Source organism: Hyperolius riggenbachi, chromosome 6 (genome assembly GCF_040937935.1).
Source record: "Hyperolius riggenbachi isolate aHypRig1 chromosome 6, aHypRig1.pri, whole genome shotgun sequence".
Taxonomy (NCBI): Eukaryota; Metazoa; Chordata; class Amphibia; order Anura; family Hyperoliidae; genus Hyperolius; species Hyperolius riggenbachi.
The window spans coordinates 5229612-5254983 of record NC_090651.1 but is presented as its reverse complement, the minus strand read 5'-3'; the positions used below and the strand labels follow the sequence as shown (position 1 = coordinate 5254983).

General features: G+C 48.9%; 2 protein-coding genes across 4 annotated transcripts in view; one reads left to right on the top strand and one right to left on the bottom strand.

The window, feature by feature from the left end:
- LOC137521780 (zinc finger CCCH domain-containing protein 13-like) overlaps positions 1–1784 on the top strand; it is a 12357-nt gene extending 10573 nt beyond the window's left edge. The window contains exon 5 of the mRNA XM_068241506.1: positions 1605–1784. Coding sequence (XP_068097607.1) covers positions 1605–1784 — 180 coding nt within the window. The remainder of the gene's footprint in view (positions 1–1604) is intronic.
- CASZ1 (castor zinc finger 1) overlaps positions 1–25372 on the bottom strand; it is a 440241-nt gene that overhangs the window by 340461 nt on the left and 74408 nt on the right. The gene's annotated exons all lie outside the window — the stretch shown is intronic.

Here is a 25372-nt window from a genome sequence, read left to right as displayed (position 1 = left end):
ATTATTACCAGGAACTGTCCACAGCCTCCGTATCCTCAGAGCTCGCTGTGTGAAAGATTACTTCCAGGGAAAATGTAGCAACCCAGGTCCAACTAGAAACACACCTCAGAAGCAGGGGGTAGGCCACGCCTCAGGAGCAGGCGGGCTGCCATACCTCCGAAACAGGGGGGCCGCCACGCCTCAGGAGCAGGTGGGCCTCAGGAGCAGGCTGGCCCCAGGAGCAGGCGGGCCTCAGGAGCAGGTGGGCTACCACGCCTCAGGCGCTAGCGGGCCTCAGGAGCAGGCGGGCTGCCACGCCTCAGGCGCAAGCGGGCCTCAGGAGAAGGTGGGCTACCACGCCTCAGGAGCAGGCAGGCCCCAGAGGCAGACAGGCTGCCACACCCTCGGAGCAGGTGAGCCTCAGGAGCAGGTGGGCTGCCATGCCTCAGGAGCAGGCGAGGCTCAGCAGCAGGTGGGCTCCCACACCTCAGGAGCAGGTAGGCTGCCAGGCCTCAGGAACAGGGGGGCTGCCACGCTCAGGAGCAGGCGGGCTGCCACAGGTAATGTCAACTATATTATCGAGAACATTTTATTCACACAAGATTCAGATTTTGTCTCCAAGCTCACTGGTGGTTTTAGTATCTCCAGATTTTTGTTAGTGCCATGGAAATAAGCTTTGCTTCTGCTCTTTGTTTCCGGGGCCCCCTGATAAGCATGCAAACCCTCCATCACTACGCTTGTTGGAGGCTTCCTTTCGTCCCAAGAGCACAGGTTTGGACTCCAGTCCTTGAAGGCCACATCCACGCCAATGTTCAGGATGGACTGAGAAATGGAGAAACATGTTCTAATTGATGAGGCACCCCTTTCCTGACCGATTCTCACCAATTAATTTGAGCTGTGTGAGGACATCGGACCTTGAGGACTGGAGTTCCACATCCCTGAAGCCTATAGAGATGATTTTATCCTTGTTTTCCATCCACCACAAACATAAAAATATGGAATACCCTCACCCTGTACCCAAGGAGTTTCATCTGTGTTTCCAGAAGGGTGTCAGGACCACGTGTCACATTATGCGCCACATGCCTGTAGCTCTGTACGCCTGCGGTGGTGAGACTTGTCCTCAGTTCTCCTGGCTCTCGGGAACACTTGGGAATACCGTGAAAAGGCTTGGCCTCCTCAGATCTGATAATGGGACAGAACGCCAGCAGGCGGCTGAGTAATGGCAACAGGTGGTGCGTTATGTATCTGGTTATGGGTCATACAATGGGTGGTACACACTCTGTGCCAATACTGGATTTTTGCTCTTGGACTTTGACCGGTAAACAGAGCTATACCAGCCGAGCGTCCTTTTCTGAGAAAACAGGAATTCCTCCAGCAGAAGACTTTATGATCCGACTGACAAAACAAGAAAAAAAACTCCCAATAAAGCAGCGGCCTGGAAACGCCACGGCTCATCCACGCTCCGCTCGCTTCCACACATCTGTTTAGCGTCTTCTGCCCGGTTATGATCCAACACAATATTAAGTCGGGAAGGGCAGACAGAGTCATCACTTGAGCAGCCGCATTGTTTACATCTCCTGATTAATGGATCAGTTTCAGCCTTTGTGTCTTATCTGTGCATTCAGGAGGCCATTTCCAGCGCAACCGGGGGGAGACGCAACACAGCGCATACAAAGCAAACCATACACATCGGAGTACCGCCTGCAATACCCAACCTCCACCAGCAGAGGCACTCTACCATAACTGCTCCACCAAGAGGGGTGCATGAGAAGGGGGAGGCGCTGCTGGTGCTGCTCATCTCCTGAGGGGGAAGCCCTGGTAAACCCTCCAACCCTCCATCCCCCCAAGAGCATCTTCTCCATCCACAGAAGGCACAAAGTCCTCACCATGCACTACAAGTATTGTCCAGAAAGCACTGTACAAGAGTTCTGTCTTCTGCTGTCAGATCCTGAGAGCTGAATCTGTATCACATGAATGGAGCCGATCAGAGGAACACCCCTCTGTCTTCACCCTCTATGTACCCCATATAGGACCTTCATGAAAAGAAGTTTGATGTATCCCACCTGCTCCCACCACCCTGCCCCCAACATCTTGCCCTCAGCCTCCACTATCCCTACCCCACCATCCTGCCCTGACTACCCGCCCCCCACCATCCTGCCCTTACAAACCTGCCCCCACCATCCTGCCACCACAGTCCAGACCCAACATCACACTCCCTAAATCCTGACCCCTACCATCTTTCCCCCAGCATTGTGCCCCCACAATTTGACTCCAACCCTCCTGCCACCACCATACTGCCTCTAACACCCTGATGCCACCTTCTTGACCCCACTATCTGGCCCCCAACACCCTGATGCCACCTTCCTTCCCCCACCATCCTGCCCCTTCCTTCCTCCTTGCCCATACAGCTGATTAGCACTGCAACATGCCAGGGTTGGGGATGGATTTTCCAAGTCACAAATATACAGTTGTAATATAAAGGATAACTGCATTTACAAAGTAAAGCACAATTACTCCTACAATTACCCCAGGCCCCCCCCCCCCCCCCCTAAGTGGAACCTCCCCACCGTGGGTTCTGCAGGGCAGCGACCGCACTATACTGCGCGAGCTGGGGCTACTCTGAAAGCACAGCTATCCTCTGAACTCGGCTCTTCCCAGTTCAGGTCATGTGACAACCTATGAGCTCAGCTCCTCTTAGTTCAGATCATGTGACAGCCAATGAGCTCAGCTCCTCTCAGTTCAGGTCATGTGACAGCCAGTAAGCTCAGCTCTTCCCAGTTTAGGTCATGTGACAGCCAGTGAGCTCAGCTCTTCCCAGTTCAGGTCATGTGACAGCCAGTGAGCTCAGCTCTTCCCAGTTCAGGTCATGTGACAGCCAATGAGCTCTGCTCTTCCCAGTTCAAGTCATGTGACAGCCTGTGAGCTCAGCTCCTTTTTGTTCAGGTCATGTGACAGCCTGTGAGCTCGGCTCTTCCCAGTTCAGGTCATGTGACAGGGATTTTGCCTCCACAGGAAAGTATCTGAGAGGTTCTCCTTTGATCACCATATTCATAAAGCCTTGGGGAAAACGTAGGATCTGCTGAATTAATTCCAATCCTAAGCATGGCCGTTCCCTCTCTCTCCAGCCATGACCGCTCCTGGCTCAGCATTCCTTGACCCGCGCCGGCGTAAAAGCACCAGGCGTGCCGGGAAGGCGAGTGTGTCAGCCATTTCTACAATCGACCTCTCAGTCTCATTAAAATATTTCCATTTTTTTTAAATTTAATGTTCTCCATAATTCATCTGTCCCAAAAGGTAATCAATATATCCCATAATGAAACCCTGAGCCATATTTTATTATTGGCTGCAGGGAAGAGCAGCGGCCAGCGGTGATGAGAGCACAGGAAGATCACGCCAGCCGCATATTACACACATGGTATATACACACTCACACACACACGGGATATACACACATATGGTATATATATATATATATATATATATATATATATATATATATATATATATATATATATATATATATATATATATATATATATATATATATATATATATATATATATATATACGCTATACGCTGAATATCACACACATGGTATATATACACACGCTATACACCGCATATCACACACATGGTATATACACACACACACAGGATATACACATACATGGTATATATACACACGCTATACGCTGCATATCACACACACGGTATATATACACACGCTATACGCAGCATATCACACACATGGCATATACACACACACACAGGATATACACATACATGCTATATACACACACATGCTATATACACACACATGTTATATACACACACATGGGATATACACACGCTATACACCACATATACACATGCATGGCATACACACACATACACACACACACACACACACACACATGCTATATACACACACACATGGCATATACACACGCATGGCATATACCAACGCATGGCATATACCAACGCATGATATATACCCACGCATGGCATATACACACACACACACACAACATATATAACACACATGGCATACACACACACGGCATATATACACACACACATGGCATACACACACACGGCATATATACACACACACATGGCATATACACACACATGCTATATACACACACACATGGCATATACACACGCATGGCATATACCAACGCATGGCATATACACACACATGGCATACACACACACATATGGCATATACACACACACATATGGCATATACACACACATGGGATATACACACATGGCATATACACACACATGGCATATACACACATGGCATATACACACACATGGCATATACACACACATGGGATATACACACACATGGGATATACACACACATGGGATATACACACACATGGGATATACACACACATGGCATATACACACACATGGCATATACACACACACACATATGGCATATACACACGCATGGCATATACACACACACATGGCATATACACACACATGGCCTATACACACACACATGGCCTATACACACACATGGCATATACACACACGGCATAAACACACACATATGGCATATACACACACATGGCATATACACACACATGGCATATACACACACATGGCATATACACACACATGGCATATACACACACATGGCATATACACACACATGGCATATACACACACATGGCATATACACACACACACATGGCATATACACACACATGGCATATACACACACATGGCATATACACACATGGCATATACACACATGGCATATACACACACATGGCATATACACACACGGCATATACACACACATATGGCATACACATACATGGCATATACACACACATGGCATATACACACACATGGCATATACACACACCGCATATACACACACCGCATATACACACACATGGCATACACACACACACATTGCATATACACACACGGCATACACACACACATGGCATATACACACACGGCATACACACACGGCATATACACACACATGGCATATACACACACATGGCATATACACACACGGCATACACACATACGGCATACACACATACGGCATACACACACATACGGCATACACACACACACACACACACACACACACACACACACATGGCATATACACACACACACGGCATACACACACACACATACGGCATACACACACACACACACACACACACGGCATAAACACACACATGGCATATACACACATGGCATATACACACACATATGGCATATACACACACATATGGCATATACACACACATATGGCATATACACACACATATGGCATATACACACACATGGCATATACACACACGGCATATACACACACATGGCATATACACACACATGGCATATACACACACGGCATATACACACACATGGCATATACACACACATGGCATACACACACACATGCTATATACACACACATATGGCATATACACACACATATGGCATATACACACACATATGGCATATACACACACATATGGCATATACACACACACACACACACACATGGCATATACACACACATATGGCATATACACACACATATGGCATATACACACACATATGGCATATACACACACGGCCTATACACACACGGCCTATACACACACACGGCCTATACACACACATGGCATATACACACACATGCTATATACACACACATATGGCATATACACACACATATGGCATACACACACACACACGGCATATACACACACACGGCATATACACACACATGGCATATACACACACATGGCATATACACACACATATGGCATATACACACACATATGGCATATACACACACACGGCATATACACACACACGGCATATACACACACACGGCATATACACAAACATGGGATATACACACATAGCATATACACACACATGGCATATACACACACATGGAATATACACACATGGCATACACATACATGGCATATACACACACATGGGATATACACACATGGCATACACATACATGGCATACACATACATGGCATACACATACATGGCATACACATACATGGCATATACACACACATGGGATATACACACATGGCATACACATACATGGCATATACACACGCTATACACTGCTAACACAATCACACCTTATCTACTGCCGGGGAAAGCTCAGCAGATTTCTACGAAAGCGTTTAAATGGGATCTTGCAACGTTCAATTCAAATAAATGGAAGTGTTTTTATATAAAGGTAACAGCAGTTGGCGTTGTTTGTGTAAATGTTGCAGTAAATCCCGTTATCTTGGATGCTATATGTCGTATTTTTGAGCATATAAGGGTCTGTACACACTGAAAATCGCCAAGCCTTTTTCATCAAAATTCAAATTCTACTTGAAATTTTTGTGCGTTTGCAACGCGATAGCAATTCTGCTCAGACCATCTTTTCCTGGTTTACTTATTGTTTACCTAAAGAAACGCAATGAAAAAAATTGGATGCAATGGGTTTTTTCATGCATTTTTTAAATCGCAGCACTTTTTCTGAAAACACATCGCACCGCTGTGTACAGGTCATCACCATTTCCATGATTTTTCAAAAGGCCTTGCGATTAATAAACACAGCGCAACACAGCCAGTGTGTACAGGCCTTCAGGCTCGGTACACACCATGCAATTTTCGGACAGATTTACTCTCAGATCGACTATTTCCAACATGTCCGTTCCGATTTCAGTACATCTGTCAGAAAATTGCATCATGTGTAGGCATTAGACACTTTTTCTCCCCACAAAATGGGGAGAAAGTGTCACTGTGTCTTATATTCTAAATACAGGAAGTCCCCAACTTCCGAACACCCCCCAATCCTAACTGCCGACCCACCAGGATGTCAGGGACTCCCTGTATTGCCCTTGTATCTCCTCTGCTGCTCCTGAGTCGTCCTCCGCTCCCCCTAAATAAATGATCGCATCATCAGCAGAGGCCAGCACTAGGGGAGCCAGGAGGGAGAGGAGAGGTCCATCTATCTATCTATCTATCCCTCCATTAGAACAGTGAGTAGTCAGCAGGGCCCAGTGGACGCAGTAACCGGCAGAGTCGCCCTGGTTGACGCCCTCCCGTCAGTAACTTGTATGGAAATAACTGTTTCCTACATAAAAACACGTTGGGGGAGCAGAGAGTGGAATTGATTAACGCACACAAGCAATGGCAAGGCAGTGATTCATTTAGTCCTGACACCTATATGGGTCCTTCTCTTTTATGAGATGTTTTATAATTTAATAGCCTTTCAGATTTGGCTCTTTAACCCCAAATGTGCTGGGAGAAAAGCTGAGGAATCCCCTCCCCCTCCGGTGTGACCTCTCCCTACTACAGTGACTTTATAATAACGAGGACGGGGGGCGGCCTTCTCGCTGGCAGCTCATTATCCGGGTGTTGTGAGTACAATATACAGGTCTGTCTGTTACACCTTGTGTTACACCCTCTACAATAACGTCCACTACAAACGAGAACATCGCGTGTGACGTTTACCTGTGACAGCAGCCAAAACAGCGAATCTTACATACCATCTACTATTATCATTATTATTAAAGGGCCACTCCGGCGAAAAAAGTAAGCAGTTAAAATCTGACGGAACCGATAGGTTTTGGACTGGTCCATCTCCTCATGGGGGATTCTCTGGGGTTTTCTTTGTTTTCAAAAGCATTTCTTGAATGGCAGTTTCTAAGTCTATATAACTGCCAAAATGGTGCGCAAGTAAGTAGGAAGGTCTACCGGATAAAGTGGATAAAGTCTTTGAAGAAGGAGGGAAGCCCATCAGAGAGGAGTGAGGAGTTTTATGGTGAAGTCACTTCACAGGTGGACAGATTTGTTGGTGCAGAACGTGGCAGACAAGGATCCTCGGAGGGTGGGAGATGGCGGAGGGGGACGTAGAGAAGAGCTAGTTCAGAGGACTTCTCAAGCTTTCCATTTCCCAGGGAACCGTAGAATTCCACGCTGCAGGAGGGGGACTGACGCAGGAGCTCCTGTTTAGAAATTTCCCTGGATTATCTGACTTGACCTAGTCAAGAAGCTCAATCAAAAATAAAAACAGGCTTCAATACTTAGCTGATATATACATTCATTTCCAGATACCATCCTACAGGCAATCTCCGCTCTACTAACAATGTTCTCCTGTTTTCCTCTCCGGTCACCTCTGCTCACTCCCACTTACAAGACTTCTCTCGATCCTCTTCCCTCTAGATCACTCTCCCTCAATCAACACATCCGCAACTCACCCACCCATACCCTATTTAGGCACAACCTAAAAACTCCCCTCTTCAGGCAAGCATACTCTCCTACCTAGGACCCTTCAGGAACTGACCACCATTTCTACCACCTCACACAAAGTTTCTCTTTACCTACTGTCCTATCCCTTAACCTTAAAGGTGGGAATACACGGGCCAGATCGACCCAGCCACGTCCCCGCGGGGCCCCACTCGTCCGCGCCGGCGATCCTTATCACCACTCGATTCCCTGCCATTGTCCGTCGGCGGGGATCGAGCGGGCGGGGGTCGAGCGGCTTGATTGGGCCAGCTGAATATTATCAACTGGCCGGATCAGTTGGTCGATACACGGTACAGAAACGTACCGTGTATCCCCAGCATTAGACTGTAAGGCTGATTGGCCACGGCTCTCTTCCCTTTTGTCTCACAAGGCTGTGTAATGGATGTAGTTAGTTACTTTGTTCACTACATCAGCTGTTATCCACTCTTGTCTGTCACCATTAACTGTTGTAATGTACATGTTGTATTTTTAGACCTTTAATTCTGTTGTACAGCGCCACGTAAGATACTGGCACAATATAAAGCAATAATATGGTGATGATAAAGGACTAGAAGATTTTTGAATATATTTTGAAATGGCAGCCCCCCCCCCATACCTAATACACAGTCCCTTCAAGCATTGTCCTAGATCTGGACACTAGTAAACCCCTGACAGCCGTGCAGCGTGCTGTGTACCCCTGACAGCCGTGCAGCGTGCTGTGTACCCCTGACAGCCGTGCAGCGTGCTGTGTACCCCTGACAGCCGTGCAGCGTGCTGTGTACCCCTGACAGCCGTACAGCGTGCTGTGTACCCCTGACAGCCGTACAGCGTGCTGTGTACCCCTGACAGCCGTGCAGCGTGCTGTGTACCCCTGACAGCCGTGCAGCGTGCTGTGTACCCCTGACAGCCGTGCAGCGTGCTGTGTACCCCTGACAGCCGTGCAGCGTGCTGTGTACCCCTGACAGCCGTGCAGCGCGCTGTGTACTCCTGACAGCCGTGCAGCGTGCTGTGTACCCCTGACAGCCGTGCAGCGTGCTGTGTACCCCTGACAGCCGTGCAGCGTGATGTGTACCCCTGACAGCCGTGCAGCGTGATGTGTACCCCTGACAGCCGTGCAGCGTGATGTGTACCCCTGACAGCCGTGCAGCGTGATGTGTACCCCTGACAGACTTGCAGCGTGCTGTGTACCCCTGACAGCCGTACAGCGTGCTGTGTACCCCTGACAGCCGTGCAGCGTGCTGTGTACCCCTGACAGCCGTACAGCGTGCTGTGTACCCCTGACAGCCCTGCAGTGTGATGTGTACCCCTGACAGCCGTGCAGCGTGCTGTGTACCCCTGACAGCTGTGCAGAGCGCTGTGTACCCCTGACTGCCGTACAGCGTGCTGTGTACCCCTGACAGCCGTGCAGCGTGCTGTGTACCCCTGACAGCCGTGCAGCGTGCTGTGTACCCCTGACAGCCGTGCAGTGTGCTGTGTACCCCTGACAGCTGTGCAGCGTGCTGTGTACCCCTGACAGCCGTGCAGCGTGCTGTGTACCCCTGACAGCCGTGCAGCGTGCTGTGTACCCCTGACAGCAGTGCAGTGTGCTGTGTACCCCTGACAGCCGTGCAGCATGCTGTGTAACGTGTTGCGTGTAGATTTATGACTGCCTACGTGTAGAAACACGATTTTGCCCTATAAACCTCATTTGCATTGCTTTCCCTTGGCTGAGTACTTGGTGTTCTGTCACTGTTTGCTCACCTGTCCTGAAATAAGGCATTTCTTTTCTGCTATTCTCCTTTTTTGGGGACAGATTCTGCGGGCGTTTTATTGTTTATTAACCAAACACCACGTTGTAATTTCACTGGGCGTTTCCACAAATGACATCAGAAACGCAGCGAGGCTGAGCTGGAGGAGAGCGGAGAGGGCAGAGGATTATTCTGCAGATATCGGGGCTCTAGCCCACAATCCCTCCTTTAATGTGGCCATGTTGGAATCCAATTACCTGTGCCGTGTCATTTGTTTTATTACACGTAATTAAATATGATAGAAGTCCCTGGAGTCCTGCAGCTTCATTTCCTATTCCACGCTGATGTCTAAGCTCCTCCCCTTATCGCTACCCTCATGAAATGCTGAGGGAGGGGCACAGATTACCTGACCCCCGCCCTTCTCCTCCTTCTACTGAAAAAATACTCTTTGTGGCCAGCACAGCAGCTAAGCATTATTTCAATAATCTTGCTCAGTGTGTAGAAAATAATGTAACATTTCTCACAGCCTGTGTCTTCATAAATTGTCTAAATAACAGTGCAGCGAAAAATAGTTTCTCCGTGCAGGCAAAGCATAATTTTGCATAAACATTGGGGAGGGTATAAAAAGGGTTAAAAATGTAACAGAGCAGGGAGCAACTGTGGCTGTAGTGCTGGCTATAAAGAGTTAATCTCTCAGTGGAAATGGAGAGGTGGGTGGAGTCAGGGGATCTGCCCACTCCCACTCTTCTGTCAGCTAAGTTACAGGATCCAGCCAGCCAGGTACTTCCAACCCCATCTTTGCAAAAAGTACAAAAGTGTGATGTACTAAACTGTGTGCACTACTAATTAATTTAAAATGTACTATCAAATGAATCAAAAAAATATAAAATTTTAATGGCAACGGATCAGCATAACGATTGTGAGATCAGCAATGACGGCCTCCCATCTTCTCTCAGCAGGGCTTTCCTCTGCGTATTCTGGGAGCCAAGACAATAAAGATCTTATGTCTGTACCCAAAAGACAGAAACACAACCGCTCCCCTCACTGCCAGCTCCTGCCTCACAACACTCACATCACAAGGAAGACAGAGGATGATGATGACAACTAAAGGTCAGGACCTGAAGGGTCCTAAAAGACAGAAGCATTAGCAGTAATGGAAAGACTGGATCTCTCCAGGCAAGCCATGAAGGACCGATCCGCTATAGGATAACCACGAGGGAATATTGAGGGTATCAGAGATTCAGTACTTACTTGAAGGGAGGGTTATAGATCTAAGAGCGGCATATTTGGCAGCAATAAAAGCCACATAAAGTATGGTCCCAAAGCTCTCAGTAGGCCTGAGATAGAATGAGAATAATGAACGGCAGGCAATATTGGTTCAAATGTGATTGTTCATCTACAAATACGATTGCTAGTCTGGCAGAACAACGCCGGTCTCTAAGGCAAATGAAGGAATATGAAGTAACAGCCGATCAGACCAGACAATACTGAGGCCCGACTGGAAGAATTCTGTTTGGGTGCTGTGAGTAATATAAGAATATCGCCATTACGGTCTATAATATATGGACAGAAGAGTTCACTATGGAATGCAGTACTCTCTCCATCCATGACTTCCTATAGATCTTTCCAGAATGGTACAAACACATTAGGATATTTAGGTCAACAGTGAGGACTCTCAGCTAGAAACCTTCTGACTCTGTCATCTCGAAAGTTCCAATCTACGAAGGATTGCAAGAGGTGTGAGGGAGTAACAAGGGCTTCGGCCAGTCACACGGACAGTCCATGGGCTGATCCCACCACTTGGAAACACCGACACGGCAAAAGGGTTCTCAGAGACCTGAGACTGAAGGAGATCAGGAGAATCCACCATATCAATACCTGAGCTTCAAGCTACATCTTACAGGCAAGGAGCAGTATGGAGAGCATCACCGCCGTACAAGATCGTCATCACTTCTAGTGACAGCAAACCTTCCACCAGACTAGAACCAAACTTAGCAAGTAAGATGGCAGATACTCAGGGTAGACATTAAAAGTGACCACTTCTTCTCACAATCTTTATTGATCCTGTTCCTAAAGGACGGGACTCGCTTCCTCTCTGCAAACAGAACTCAGAAGACAGCTTTTCTGTGTCACTAACTGAAGATAACAAGGCAAGATCACAGGCAGAGAAGGAGACAGAATAAATAGGATTTTGCCCAGCTGCTATGCATAATGCTGGCATCAGACACAAGATGATGGTGGTAGTGTAATAATAATCCTGATACTAACATTTATATAGCCTTTTTCTCCTGTTGGACTCAAAGCGCTCAAGAGCTGCAGCCACTGGGACGCGCTCAAGAGGCCGCCCTGCAGTGTTTAGTCAGGAGTCCTGACTAAAAATACTGCATAGAGTATAGCCATACCTCCCAACTTTTTGAGATGAGAAAGAGGGACACTTAAGCCACACTCCTGATGACGCCCCCACCACACCCCTAGTCACGTATACCATAAAGATTTCATAAGAAAAACATGTTTTATAATTCAAACCACACTGGTCTTTTCTATCCTAGTTCATTTTCCTTCATATTAATATTTTAAAATTAGTAATATATCAATGTAAAGGATGGGAATAAAGTCAATCAAACACATTTTTAGTAGAGAAATATATATATTTACATAGAAAGAGGGACAAAGTCCTGAAAGAGGGACAACTGAGGAGGAAAGAGGGACAGAGGGCAGGGCTCCCAAAGAGGGACTGTCCCTTCAAAATAGGGACAATTCGGAGCTAGGAGTATAGCTAGATGTAAAACTTTTCTGAGCAACTCAAGTTTTAGGTACCGGCATTTCAGCAATTGCGTCACCTTCCAACCACCAACCTCAACAGGCTCACTTTTATGAACTGCCTCATACCTCACGCTTTTTATTCAGGCTATGGCCTGAGGCCCACTACAGAACAGCTTTGTGATTACAGAAAGCACTCAACATTTCTGAATCGCGAAGTAGCACAATTTTGAATGCAACCCCCAAAGTGATCACGATATGGCCCACTGGCAATCGAAAAGTACTGTAGTGCTCCCCAGCCCTTATTATTACTCAGTGAGGAGACGAGTACTGTTACTCCCACCACCTAACAGTTCACTCCTACACTCGTAGTTATGCTACGTAGTCTGCAGGCAACGGTGAAGGCACTTTAGAAGTTTCAATCCACCAAGCTCATCCATGAAGGTTTTACGATAGAGCTGAGAACATTCCAAGTAAAAGTATCCAACAAAAATTGATGGCATCAGAGGGGGGATGCACCTAATGCCCATCATCTTTAAGCACCGCACAGAATTCACTCATTTTCTCCTCATACATTATTTTTGTTGTCTACAAGGCATCTTTGCCTCTGAATGATGTAACTGGGAGTCCTCCGGGACTCCGAGACGGAAAACACATTCTTGCAGTGTAATGATAAGCTGTTCACAAGGTAGATGGGAATATGAGGCTTGTCTCTTTTAATAAGAAGACAATCTGAAAGCGGAGAGTGATAGGAACACAAAGAGCGACTGTACGACAACAAGAACAGGTCCGGAAAAAGGCACAACTCTTCCTGTTCTATTAGGGAGATCATCGGAGGACCCCTTCCATCTCATTATGCAGATAGCAACACACAAACCAAGAGTCTTGACCTTTCCTTCACAACTGATATATGCTGGGAGATATTTATTTTACATGGGAGGGTATAAGAGAGAAAAAAATTGTATTTTATCATTTTTATACTGACACGTTAAGCAACATAAACTAAACAGGAAACAATTTTTCGTTTTTTTTTCCCCCTGTTTATACTCCATTTTATCGGGGGAATGGATAAAATCAGTATCTAATTTGTGCAGGCTTACCAACATTCCTGGATAAAAATAGGCCTGATCTCCACCCAAAATAATATTTGGTTTTGACAAGCCACGCCCATTTCCTGCTGATGCCACGCCCTACAGCAGAATAGAGAGCTTTTATTAATTATGTATTTGTGATGAGAAACATCTGCCGCTCATGGAGAGGAAATATCTGGCACACGAGGAGGCCTGGGAGTCAGATGAAGATATCCTGATTAGCACAGTGTGCCGCTCTCATTAAGGCCTGGATGCGCTTAAAGCACACTTGAAGTGAGAGGGATATAGAGGCTGCCATATTTCACCACCTAATCCCTCTCTATGTTCCTCGATAGCACACAAAGGGGCACTTTAACACGGCACAGGGGGACCTGAACTTTTCATACTCCATCCATTACAGTAAGTTATGAAACTGAGAAAATAAAAATACGTACAAACAAATCTAGTTAAAGGGGCACTATGGCGAAAAATTGTAAAATTTTAAATATGTGCAAACATACACAAATAAGAAGTACGTTTTTTTCCAGAGTAAAATGAGCCATAAATTACTTTCCTCCTATGTTGCTGTCACTTACAGTAGGTAGTAGAAATATGACAGAACCGACAGGTTTTGGACTAGTCCATCTCTTCATAGGGGATTCTCAGGGATTTATTTATTTTCAAAAGCACTTAGTGAATGGCAGTTGCTCCATTCAATTGCCAAAAAACTGTGTAGGGAGCAGGGAAGCTGGCCAGTGTCATTGTTTAAATCCTTTTTAGGAAATATCTTTATAAAGAATAAAAGCCTTGCTGAGAATCCCCTATGAAGAGATGGACTAGTCCAAAACCTGTCGCATCTGTCAGATTTCTACTACCTACTGTAAGTGACAGCAACATAGGAGAAAAGTCATTTATGGCTCATTTTACTCTGGAAAAAACGTACTATTTGTCTATGTTTACATATATTTTACATTTTACAATTTTTTGCCATAGTGCCTCTTTAAAGGGAAGGTCCAAGCAAAAAAAAAAATGAGTTTCACTTTCCTGGGGCTTCTACCAGCCCCATGCAGCCATCCTGTGCCCTCGTAGTCACTCACTGCTGCTCCAGTCCCCCGCCGCCAGCTAGTTCTGCTTCTACCAGCCCCCTGCAGCCATCCTGTGCCCTCATAGTCACTCACTGCTGCTCCAGTCCCCCGCCGCCAGCTAGTTCTGCTTCTACCAGCCCCATGCAGCCATCCTGTGCCCTCGTAGTCACTCACTGCTGCTCCAGTCCCCCGCCGGCAGCTAGTTCTGCTTCTACCAGCCCCCTGCAGCCATCCTGTGCCCTCGTAGTCACTCACTGCTGCTCCAGTCCCTCGCCACCAGCTAGTTCTGCTTCTACCAGCCCCATGCAGCCACCCTGTGCCCTCGTAGTCACTCACTACTGCTCCAGTCCCCCGCCACCAGCTAGTTCTGCTTCTACCAGCCCCCTGCAGCCATCCTGTGCCCTCCTAGTCACTCACTGCTGCTCCAGTCCCCCGCCGCCAGCTAGTTCTGTTTCTCCCAGCCCCATGCAGCCATCCTGTGCCCTCGTAGTCACTCACTGCTGCTCCAGTCCCCCGCCGGCAGCTAGTTCTGCTTCTACCAGCCCCATGCAGCCATCCTGTGCCCTCGTAGTCACTCACTGCTGCTCCAGTCCCTCGCCACCAGCTAGTTCTGCTTCTACCAGCCCCATGCAGCCACCCTGTGCCCTCGTAGTCACTCACTACTGCTCCAGTCCCCCGCCACCAGCTAGTTCTGCTTCTACCAGCCCCATGCAGCCATCCTGTGCCCTCGTAGTCACTCACTGCTGCTCCAGTCCCCCGCCACCAGCTAGTTCTGCTTCTACCAGCCCCATGCAGCCATCCTGTGCCCTCGTAGTCACTCACTACTGCTCCAGTCCCTCGCCACCAGCTAGTTCTGCTTCTACCAGCCCCCTGCAGCCATCCTGTGCCCTCCTAGTCACTCACTGCTGCTCCAGTCCCCCGCCGCCAGCTAGTTCTGTTTCTCCCAGCCCCATGCAGCCATCCTGTGCCCTCGTAGTCACTCACTGCTGCTCCAGTCCCCCGCCGGCAGCTAGTTCTGCTTCTACCAGCCCCATGCAGCCATCCTGTGCCCTCGTAGTCACTCACTGCTGCTCCAGTCCCTCGCCACCAGCTAGTTCTGCTTCTACCAGCCCCATGCAGCCACCCTGTGCCCTCGTAGTCACTCACTACTGCTCCAGTCCCCCGCCACCAGCTAGTTCTGCTTCTACCAGCCCCATGCAGCCATCCTGTGCCCTCGTAGTCACTCACTGCTGCTCCAGTCCCCCGCCACCAGCTAGTTCTGCTTCTACCAGCCCCATGCAGCCATCCTGTGCCCTCGTAGTCACTCACTGCTGCTCCAGTCCCTCGCCACCAGCTAGTTCTGCTTCTACCAGCCCCATGCAGCCATCCTGTGCCCTCGCAGCCACTCACTGCTGCTCCAGTCCCCCGCCACCAGCTAGTTCTGCTTCTACCAGCCCCCTGCAGCCATCCTGTGCCCTCGTAGTCACTCACTGCTGCTCCAGTCCCCCGCCACCAGCTAATTTTGCTTCTACCAGCACCCTGCAGCCGTCCTGTGCCCTCGCAGCCACTCACTGCTGCTCCAGTCCCCCGCCACCAGCTAGTTCTGCTTCTACCAGCCCCCTGCAGCCATCCTGTGCCCTCGTAGTCACTCACTGCTGCTCCAGTCCCCCCCTGCCACCTAGTTCTGCTTCTACCAGCCCCCTGCAGCCATCCTGTGCCCTCGTAGTCACTCACTGCTGCTCCAGTCCCCCCCTGCCACCTAGTTCTGCTTCTACCAGCCCCATGCAGCCATCCTGTGCCCTCGTAGTCACTCACTGCTGCTCCAGTCCCCCGCCACCAGCTAGTTCTGCTTCTACCAGCCCCATGCAGCCATCCTGTGCCCTCGTAGTCACTCACTGCTGCTCTAGTCCCCGCCACCAGCTAGTTCTGCTTCTACCAGCCCCATGCAGCCATCCTGTGCCCTCGTAGTCACTCACTGCTGCTCCAGTCCCCCGCCACCAGCTAGTTCTGCTTCTACCAGCCCCATGCAGCCATCCTGTGCCCTCGTAGTCACTCACTGCTGCTCTAGTCCCCGCCACCAGCTAGTTCTGCTTCTACCAGCCCCATGCAGCCATCCTGTGCCCTCGTAGTCACTCACTGCTGCTCCAGTCCCCCGCCACCAGCTAGTTCTGCTTCTACCAGCCCCATGCAGCCATCCTGTGCCCTCGTAGTCACTCACTGCTGCTCCAGTCCCTCGCCACCAGCTAGTTCTGCTTCTACCAGCCCCATGCAGCCATCCTGTGCCCTCGCAGCCACTCACTGCTGCTCCAGTCCCCCGCCACCAGCTAGTTCTGCTTCTACCAGCCCCCTGCAGCCATCCTGTGCCCTCGTAGTCACTCACTGCTGCTCCAGTCCCCCCCTGCCACCTAGTTCTGCTTCTACCAGCCCCCTGCAGCCATCCTGTGCCCTCGTAGTCACTCACTGCTGCTCCAGTCCCCCCCTGCCACCTAGTTCTGCTTCTACCAGCCCCATGCAGCCATCCTGTGCCCTCGTAGTCACTCACTGCTGCTCCAGTCCCCCGCCACCAGCTAGTTCTGCTTCTACCAGCCCCATGCAGCCATCCTGTGCCCTCGTAGTCACTCACTACTGCTCCAGTCCCCCGCCGCCAGCTAGTTCTGCTTCTACCAGCCCCCTGCAGCCATCCTGTGCCCTCGTAGTCACTCATTGCTGCTCCAGTCCCCCGCCGCCAGCTAGTTCTGCTTCTACCAGCCCCATGCAGCCATCCTGTGCCCTCGTAGTCACTCACTACTGCTCCAGTCCCCCGCCACCAGCTAGTTCTGCTTCTACCAGCCCCATGCAGCCATCCTGTGCCCTCGTAGTCACTCACTACTGCTCCAGTCCCCCGCCGCCAGCTAGTTCTGCTTCTACCAGCCCCATGCAGCCATCCTGTGCCCTCGTAGTCACTCACTGCTGCTCCAGTCCCCCGCTGGCAGCTTGTTCTGCTTCTACCAGCCCCATGCAGCCATCCTGTGCCCTCGTAGTCACTCACTGCTGCTCCAGTCCCCCGCCACCAGCTAGTTCTGCTTCTACCAGCCCCATGCAGCCATCCTGTGCCCTCGTAGTCACTCACTGCTGCTCCAGTCCCCCGCCACCAGCTAGTTCTGCTTCTACCAGCCCCATGCAGCCATCCTGTGCCCTCCTAGTCACTCACTGCTGCTCCAGTCCCCCGCCACCAGCTAGTTCTGCTTCTACCAGCCCCATGCAGCCATCCTGTGCCCTCGTAGTCACTCACTGCTGCTCCAGGCCCCCGCTGGCAGCTTTCTGACCTCAGAGGTCAGGGCCGAATTGCGTACATTTTTACACATTCCCGCTAGTGCAGGAACATTAACACATACATTTTTACACGTTAGTGGTGCAATGTGTAAATTTTTGTTCCTGCACTAGCTAGAATGCGTAAAAATGTATGCAATGTGGCCCTGACCTCTGAGGTCAGAAAGCTGCCAGCGGGGGACTGGAGCAGCAGTGAGTGACTACGAGGGCACAGGATGGCTACATGGGGCTGGTAGAAGCCCCAGGAAAGTGAAACTCATTTTTTTTTTTTGCTTGGACCTTCCCTTTAAGTATATATTGTTAATACAACACATAGGGGAATGTTTGAAAGCTTTATAAACAATTATGGATTACCCCTATAAGCTATATTTGCGTCAAGGGGTACTTGAGATGTTGTACAAGCTGTTTATCTCCCCTTTGGGTGCAGAAGACTCTTCCTCCACCACCAACGCCTCAACACCATTCTGCAGCCTATGGGCACCACCAAACCTCACAACTATTTGCTGGGAAAAGTAACTATGCACAAACTAACGCCAGTAACGCCTGCCTGTACTGCATTCGCTTTATTTGAGGTGTGGGCCCAAACGCAATTGGCTTTTTTCTCCTGAGTCTTCACTTAGGAGATAATTTTTCAACTTCTCTTTAAAATAACTTTTTAGGATTCTGCAACTGAAAAAGTACCAAGAAGTAGGCGGGAAAGTGGTACCCAAATTATTTTTGAATATTTTCTTGTTTGCTGGTGGTTTAAAAGGTATTGTATTGACACGGCCCATAAGCAATTGTTTGTTTCTCCTGAGTATTATCCTAGGTGTGATTTTCACGCCTTATCATAAAATGCCATTTAAAGAGGAACTCCAGTGAAAATAATGTAATTAAAAAAGTGCTTCATTTTTACAATAATTATGTATAAATGATTTAGTCAGTGTTTGCCCATTGTAAAATCTTTCCTCTCCCTGATTAACATTCTGACATGTATCACATGGTGACATTTTTACTGCTGGCAGGTGATGTAGCTGCTGCTTGCTTTTTTGACAGTTGGAAACAGCTGTAAACAGCTATTTCCTACAATGCAACAAGGTTCACAGACAGGAAACTGCCAGGAGTACCACGGTCCTCAGAGTTTCTTGTGGGAGGGGTTTCACCACAATATCAGTCATACAGCGCCCCCTGATGATCCATTTGTGAAAAGGAATAGATTTATCATGGGAAAGGGGGTATCAGCTACTAATTGGGATGAATTCTTGGTCACGGTTTCTCTTTAAACCACCAGCGAGCAAGAAAATACTCAGAAACATATTTTGAGCAGAAGATGTAAAATGATTTCCTAGCAGAAAACTCTTTTACAGAAAAACTTCCACAGATTTTCCACATTTTACGGAAAAGAAAAAAACTAAAAATCATAAAATGCAGATTCTGTTCTGAACAGGTTCACATAAATAACATTTTTATACTAGTCATACTTGCAACATAAACACTGCTACAGTTTTATCCTGTTATTTATTTTATGAATAGATTTATCCATAGATGTCCTCCTCCAATACATTTCTTTGAGAACAATGTGGAATTTCATATAAAAGAAAATAAGTGGCTGAACTACAGAGAGATATCCCCCCCCCCCCCCCCAAAAAGACCCGCATTTTGAGGAGAAACTCTTCATATATCGGACTTTCAGATTCCGTCCTCTATTCTCCACCAGGAGGACCTGAACAGGGGACACGGTGGCAGGAAAAGACCTCTAAACAAGCCCGGGGGATCTGTGTCACCAGACAGCCTATAAAATACTTTCAAGAATTATTTCTAGAGTCCAGAGACTGCCCCCCCCCCCCCCCCCCCCCAACGCCACGGAGGGCGAGTCATTTATCCTGCTCAAGGTCTAGAAAAGCACAGGCATAAATGTAACGTCCAACATCTTCAAATTTGCATTGTAAAACCATCGTTCAGTTTCCTTGAAATAAATTTTACTATTTTATTAGTGCAAACAGCACGGCAATAAAACTCCAATAGAGATCCTTGTTGCAGAGAGATGAGCGAAAATTAACAAAGACCAAACAGCGCCGACTATTACATCCAATTACCTTTTTGCTGAAGATTTACATTCTCATCTCACAATCTCCGCACATTTTTTAGCCATTTAGTCCATTCGCTAGAGACCCAAAGCACACTTACTAAAACCTTCTATGGGAAATAAAACGTGGTACAGCTGAGAATGGGCGGGAAGGCCGGGGACATGCAATTTACTAACGGGGGTCTGCAGGGCGGGGCAGACGAGATCGTCACCTTCTCTCTATAGGAGTTATCTGCACACGATTGAATGATGCGGAATACTCTTCAGTTTTACCAAACCCCACCAAACTCTTCAAATATCCAACAGCCAGCTCTGTCTCAAACGTATTTATTAGCTAAGCACGAGGGGCAGACGGAACAAGATCATGGTCACTCTGCCGTCCGTGTCTCCATTGGGGAAGGTTCCCCTCATTTCCTGGGCTGGTGACATCATGGACACTAGCGGGAACCCTGAAAGTCACCGGAACAGGAAGTGAGCTAAAGGAAGAATACACGGCAGAGGTACTAATGCCGCCCACTCCTGTTAGAGAGATTTACAGCACTTCCTGTCTGGAAAGGAAATGAGGATAATTCTGTGTGGGGATCCAAACTGTAATAAGACTGTAATCTACCTTAGTCAGACCTTTGGCTGATTAAAGTAAAACCAGAGTTAAAGTAAACCAGAGACGAACTAGTATAAAAGATTCATACATACCTGGTGCTTCCTCCAGCTCCCTCCGCACCGATCGCTCCCATGACATCTTCCTCCACCTTCTTCTGGTCCCGGTGAAAGCCCCGTAAGTTTGGCGAGTCGGTTTGCCCTGCGCATCCTTGGGTGCACGCCCCACTCCTCAGCAATCTGCGGGAGCAAGATGGGGGCCCACACAGTCGCATTGTGCATGTTCCGACTGACCTCGACTTGCCAAGCTTACGGGGCTTCTTCCAGGACCAGAAGAAGGTGGAGGAAGATGTCATGGGAGCGATCGATGTGGAGGGGGCTGGGGGAAGCCTCAGGTTTGTATAAATCTTTTATAATAGTTTGTCTCTGGTACACTTTAAGCTTTAAAGGATAAGGGCACACTCACAATGTTATTAAAGACAAACTATACTCTGAGTGCAGTGTCCTTAAAGCCCAACGTTCCCCTCCCAGATTTTCATCGTAAGTAAAGCTGAATAGGGTATGTAGCTCCACCCTCCTAGATATGCTTAGCCTGGGCTGTTTAACTATACACTCTTCTACTCCAAGTGCACTGTGGGACTCCAGGCCCCATAGGCAACGGTTAGGGTTAGGCACCACCAAGGGGGGGGGGGGTCTTAGAGTTAGGCACCCCCAGGGAGGCTCTTAGGGTTAGGCACCACCAGAGAGGGGCGGGTCTTAGGGTTAGGCACCACTAGAGAGGGGCGGGTCTTAGGGTTAGACACCACCCTGGGAGAAGTTGTAGCCATCAGTAGTGGAGGGCAGACCTGGGACAAGGTTCTCCAGCACCCAAGGCTGAGACACCAAAGTGCGCCCCTCCATCCCTCCCACCCCAGCTGTCACACACTAATTGCTATTAGACTAAGAGGGCCACAGGGCCCACAACGTCCCCAACAACTTAATATCTAGTTATCTGGCTTGCAGTCACAGCTATGTATACCCCTTTCTTATTTATTTCTGCTTCAAACACAATTAGGAATGACAGCTGAATGAATTCTGCGCCCCCTCCTACACTGCGCCCTGAGGCTGGAGCCTCTCCAGCCTATGCCTCGGCCCGGCCCTGGTGGAGGGTTCTGTGTGAGAGGAGGGTTAGGTTAAGCTGTAGTAAAATATCATTACGATTTTCTACTGCTTTATTATCGTTCGCAGTTTTCATTCGGCAAGATTATTAGGATAATATACACCATCTACGCTTTAGAAATTAAAAATATCGGTAGATATTAACAATATTTTTATCAACAAAGCCTGCACCCTTTTTCTTGCGCCCCTTTTCATGCAGGCTTTGTGAGAGACTCATCCCAGCAGACATGTTGGGGGTCTTCTGGAGAGAACAATGACTGTCTGGAATACAGAGAGTACTGAAGGACAGCACTGGCCCCTCCTCCATACTTTACCCCTTATTCTGTATTAACCGATAAAGCGAACAAATCTGCCCCCCCCCCCTCGCCCCACAGCTGAACGTTTTTAATCTTACGGTTCGGAGACATCTCTGTGTGGCCTCTTTAGTGACTGCGGCCAAGTTAGTGGCATAATAAGGGCAGATATCTGGGTAAATAAGAGGCCATTAACAACAAAGGGAAGAGACGCCAGTTGCACAATTATTTGCAGAAGATTTCCCTCTTTTCTTTCAAGTTTAGCGAGATCTGACAGAGTTCCCAGCGAAAGTTTTCTCTTTGTTTTACTTTATATCAGAACAAAGGAAAGTTTGTCATAGTTCTGATATTTCTTGGGATCCGTCCGAGTTCCACCTTCTCTCTTTTTATGTCTTATATGCTGGCTGCTCCACCCTGGATAAATAAGGTGATGTGACTGGCAATCGCTGGGAAAGCAAAATACAGCAATCTCCCCATTTCTGTGTTTTTCTATCGTTGGGCCGCAGCTTATTAGGCTCGGGACAAAGGATATCGCGGGTTTCGTAAGTCATAATGTGGCTCGCTGGCACGAGTCTCTGTACAGCAAGCCTTGTGAAAGGTTACTGACTCGCTGGCACGATTCTCTGTAAAGCAAACCTGTCATTGGGGAAATGTTAGTGACTCTCTGGTTTTTCTCTCACTAGGCCGCAGTTTTAGGCTCGGGATAAAGGATATCGCAGGTTTTATAAGTCATAATGTGACTCGCTGGCACGAGTCTCTGTACAGCAAACCTTTCATTCGGGGAATGCTAAGTATTACTAACTCCGTGGTTACATGTACCCTCAGCCTGACTATCTCCATGACCCGGAACCAGCATGCTCATCAGGTCAGCTGACTGGCTTCATGCTTGTTCCAGGTATTTGACTCACAAAACCACTGAAGGCAAAGGATTAGCATGGCCACCATATTTGCCAAGGCCCACTAAAGGTTAAAATAAAAGACTAGCAGCAGGGTCAGTGTGGTCTGCCATTAAAGTGGACCTGAACTCACAGGGCAGAAGGAAAACATAACAGAAATCCATCCTGTGTGTATTTAGAGAGTTTAGCCTGTCTAATCCCCCATCATCTGGGACTAATCACAAGTGGAATTTGATCTCTCCGCTGTGTCAGCTGACTGCCGTGGCAGACAGCTAACTGGTAAACACAGGATGTTAACCCTATGCCTGCTTCCATGAAAGCAGGAAGTAGACATGCTGCAGATTTATTGCAGGATTTGTATCAGCTGTAACAAATGTTTTTCTTTAAAAGTTATTATGCTGCTGCTTATCTATTAGAGCAGGGAGGAAGTCCTGAGTTCAGGTCCCGCTGTAAGCTGATGATTTCGGGTGTCAGGCTTTGAGCAGCTCAGGATTTTCCTGTCCTGCCCTCCCCTGTATATCTCTATACATGGCACATAACACATGGCGACGCAGCGATGGGAGCGCGATTATAACGCCTGGTAACGACAGGACGCTCCCCGCGCCGCACACTCAGCAAACCGCGGCCTTTCCTTACATACGCTGCAAAAATAGTTTGAAATATTCCCAATTTCAATCAATCATTGCGAGAGAGACGAGGGAGTGAGAGAGGGGGTGGATATGAAAAACACACAGAAACTGGAGGGAATATTAAAGTTAATAAAAAAGTAATTTACACTGTTCAAATGCAATTTCAGTGCCAGTTTTAAATCATGCATAATGGCATCCCTGCGATCATGTTCTGTGTGTGAGAGTTGGCAGGAACCTGTCCTCCGTATATCCTGCTCTGCCAACGGCCATACTGGCTACATCATTATTAACACGCTGCTATGTCCCCCCCCCCCAACCTGCTCACATGCTGCTCTGCTCCCAACCTGCTCACACACTGCTCTGCCCCCCCAACCTGCTCACACACTGCTCTGCCCCTCCAACCTGCTCACACGCTGCTCTGCCCCCCCAACCTGCTCACACACTGCTCTGCCCCCCCCCCCCCCCAACCTGCTCACACACTGCTCTGCCCCTCCAACCTGCTCACACACTGCTCTGCCCCCCCAACCTGCTCCCACACTGCTCTGCCCCCCCAACCTGCTCCCACACTGCTCTGCCCCCCCAACCTGCTCACACTCTACTCTGCCCCCCCAACCTGCTCACACTCTACTCTGCCCCCCCAACCTGCTCACACTCGGCTCTACCCCCCCCCCCCCCAACCTGCTCACATGCTGCTCTGCCCCCCCAACCTGCTCACACTCTACTCTGCCCCCCCAACCTGCTCACACTCTACTCTGCCCCCCCAACCTGCTCACACTCTACTCTGCCCCCCCAACCTGCTCACACTCTGCTCTACCCCCCCAACCTGCTCACACGCTGCTCTGCCCCTCCAACCTGCTCACACGCTGCTCTGCCCCCTCCAAACTGCTCCAACATCGCTCTGCCCCCCCAAACTTCTCACATGCTGCTCTGCCCCCCAAACTGCTCAGACGCTGCTCTGTTCCCCCCCCCCACCCCAGACCGCTCACATGCTGCTCTGCCCCCCAGACTGCTCATACACTGCTGTGCCTTCCCCCCACCAGACTGCTCCCAATTTGCTCTGCTGCCCCCTGACTGCTCAGACGCTGCTCTGCTCCTCCCAGAATGCTCACACGCTGCTCTGTTCATCCCAAACTGCTCCAACACCGCTATGACCCCCCCACAACCTGCTCACACGCTGCTCTGACCCCCCCACAACCTGCTCACACGCTGCTCTGACCCCCCCAAACTGCTCACACACTGCTCTGCTCCCCCATTCTGCTCTCACACTGCTCTGCCCTCCCCAGACTGCTCAGACGCTGCTCTGTTCCCCCCAAACTGCTCGAACACTGCTCTGCCCCCCCCCCCCCAGACTGCTCAGAAGCTGCTCTGCCCTCCCCAGACTGCTCTCACACTGCTCTGCCCCCCGACAGCTCAGACGCTGCTCTGCCCCCCGACAGCTCAGACGCTGCTCTGCTCGTCCCAAACTTCTCCAACGCCTCTCTGCCCCCCAAAACTGCAAAACTGCTCAATCCATGCAG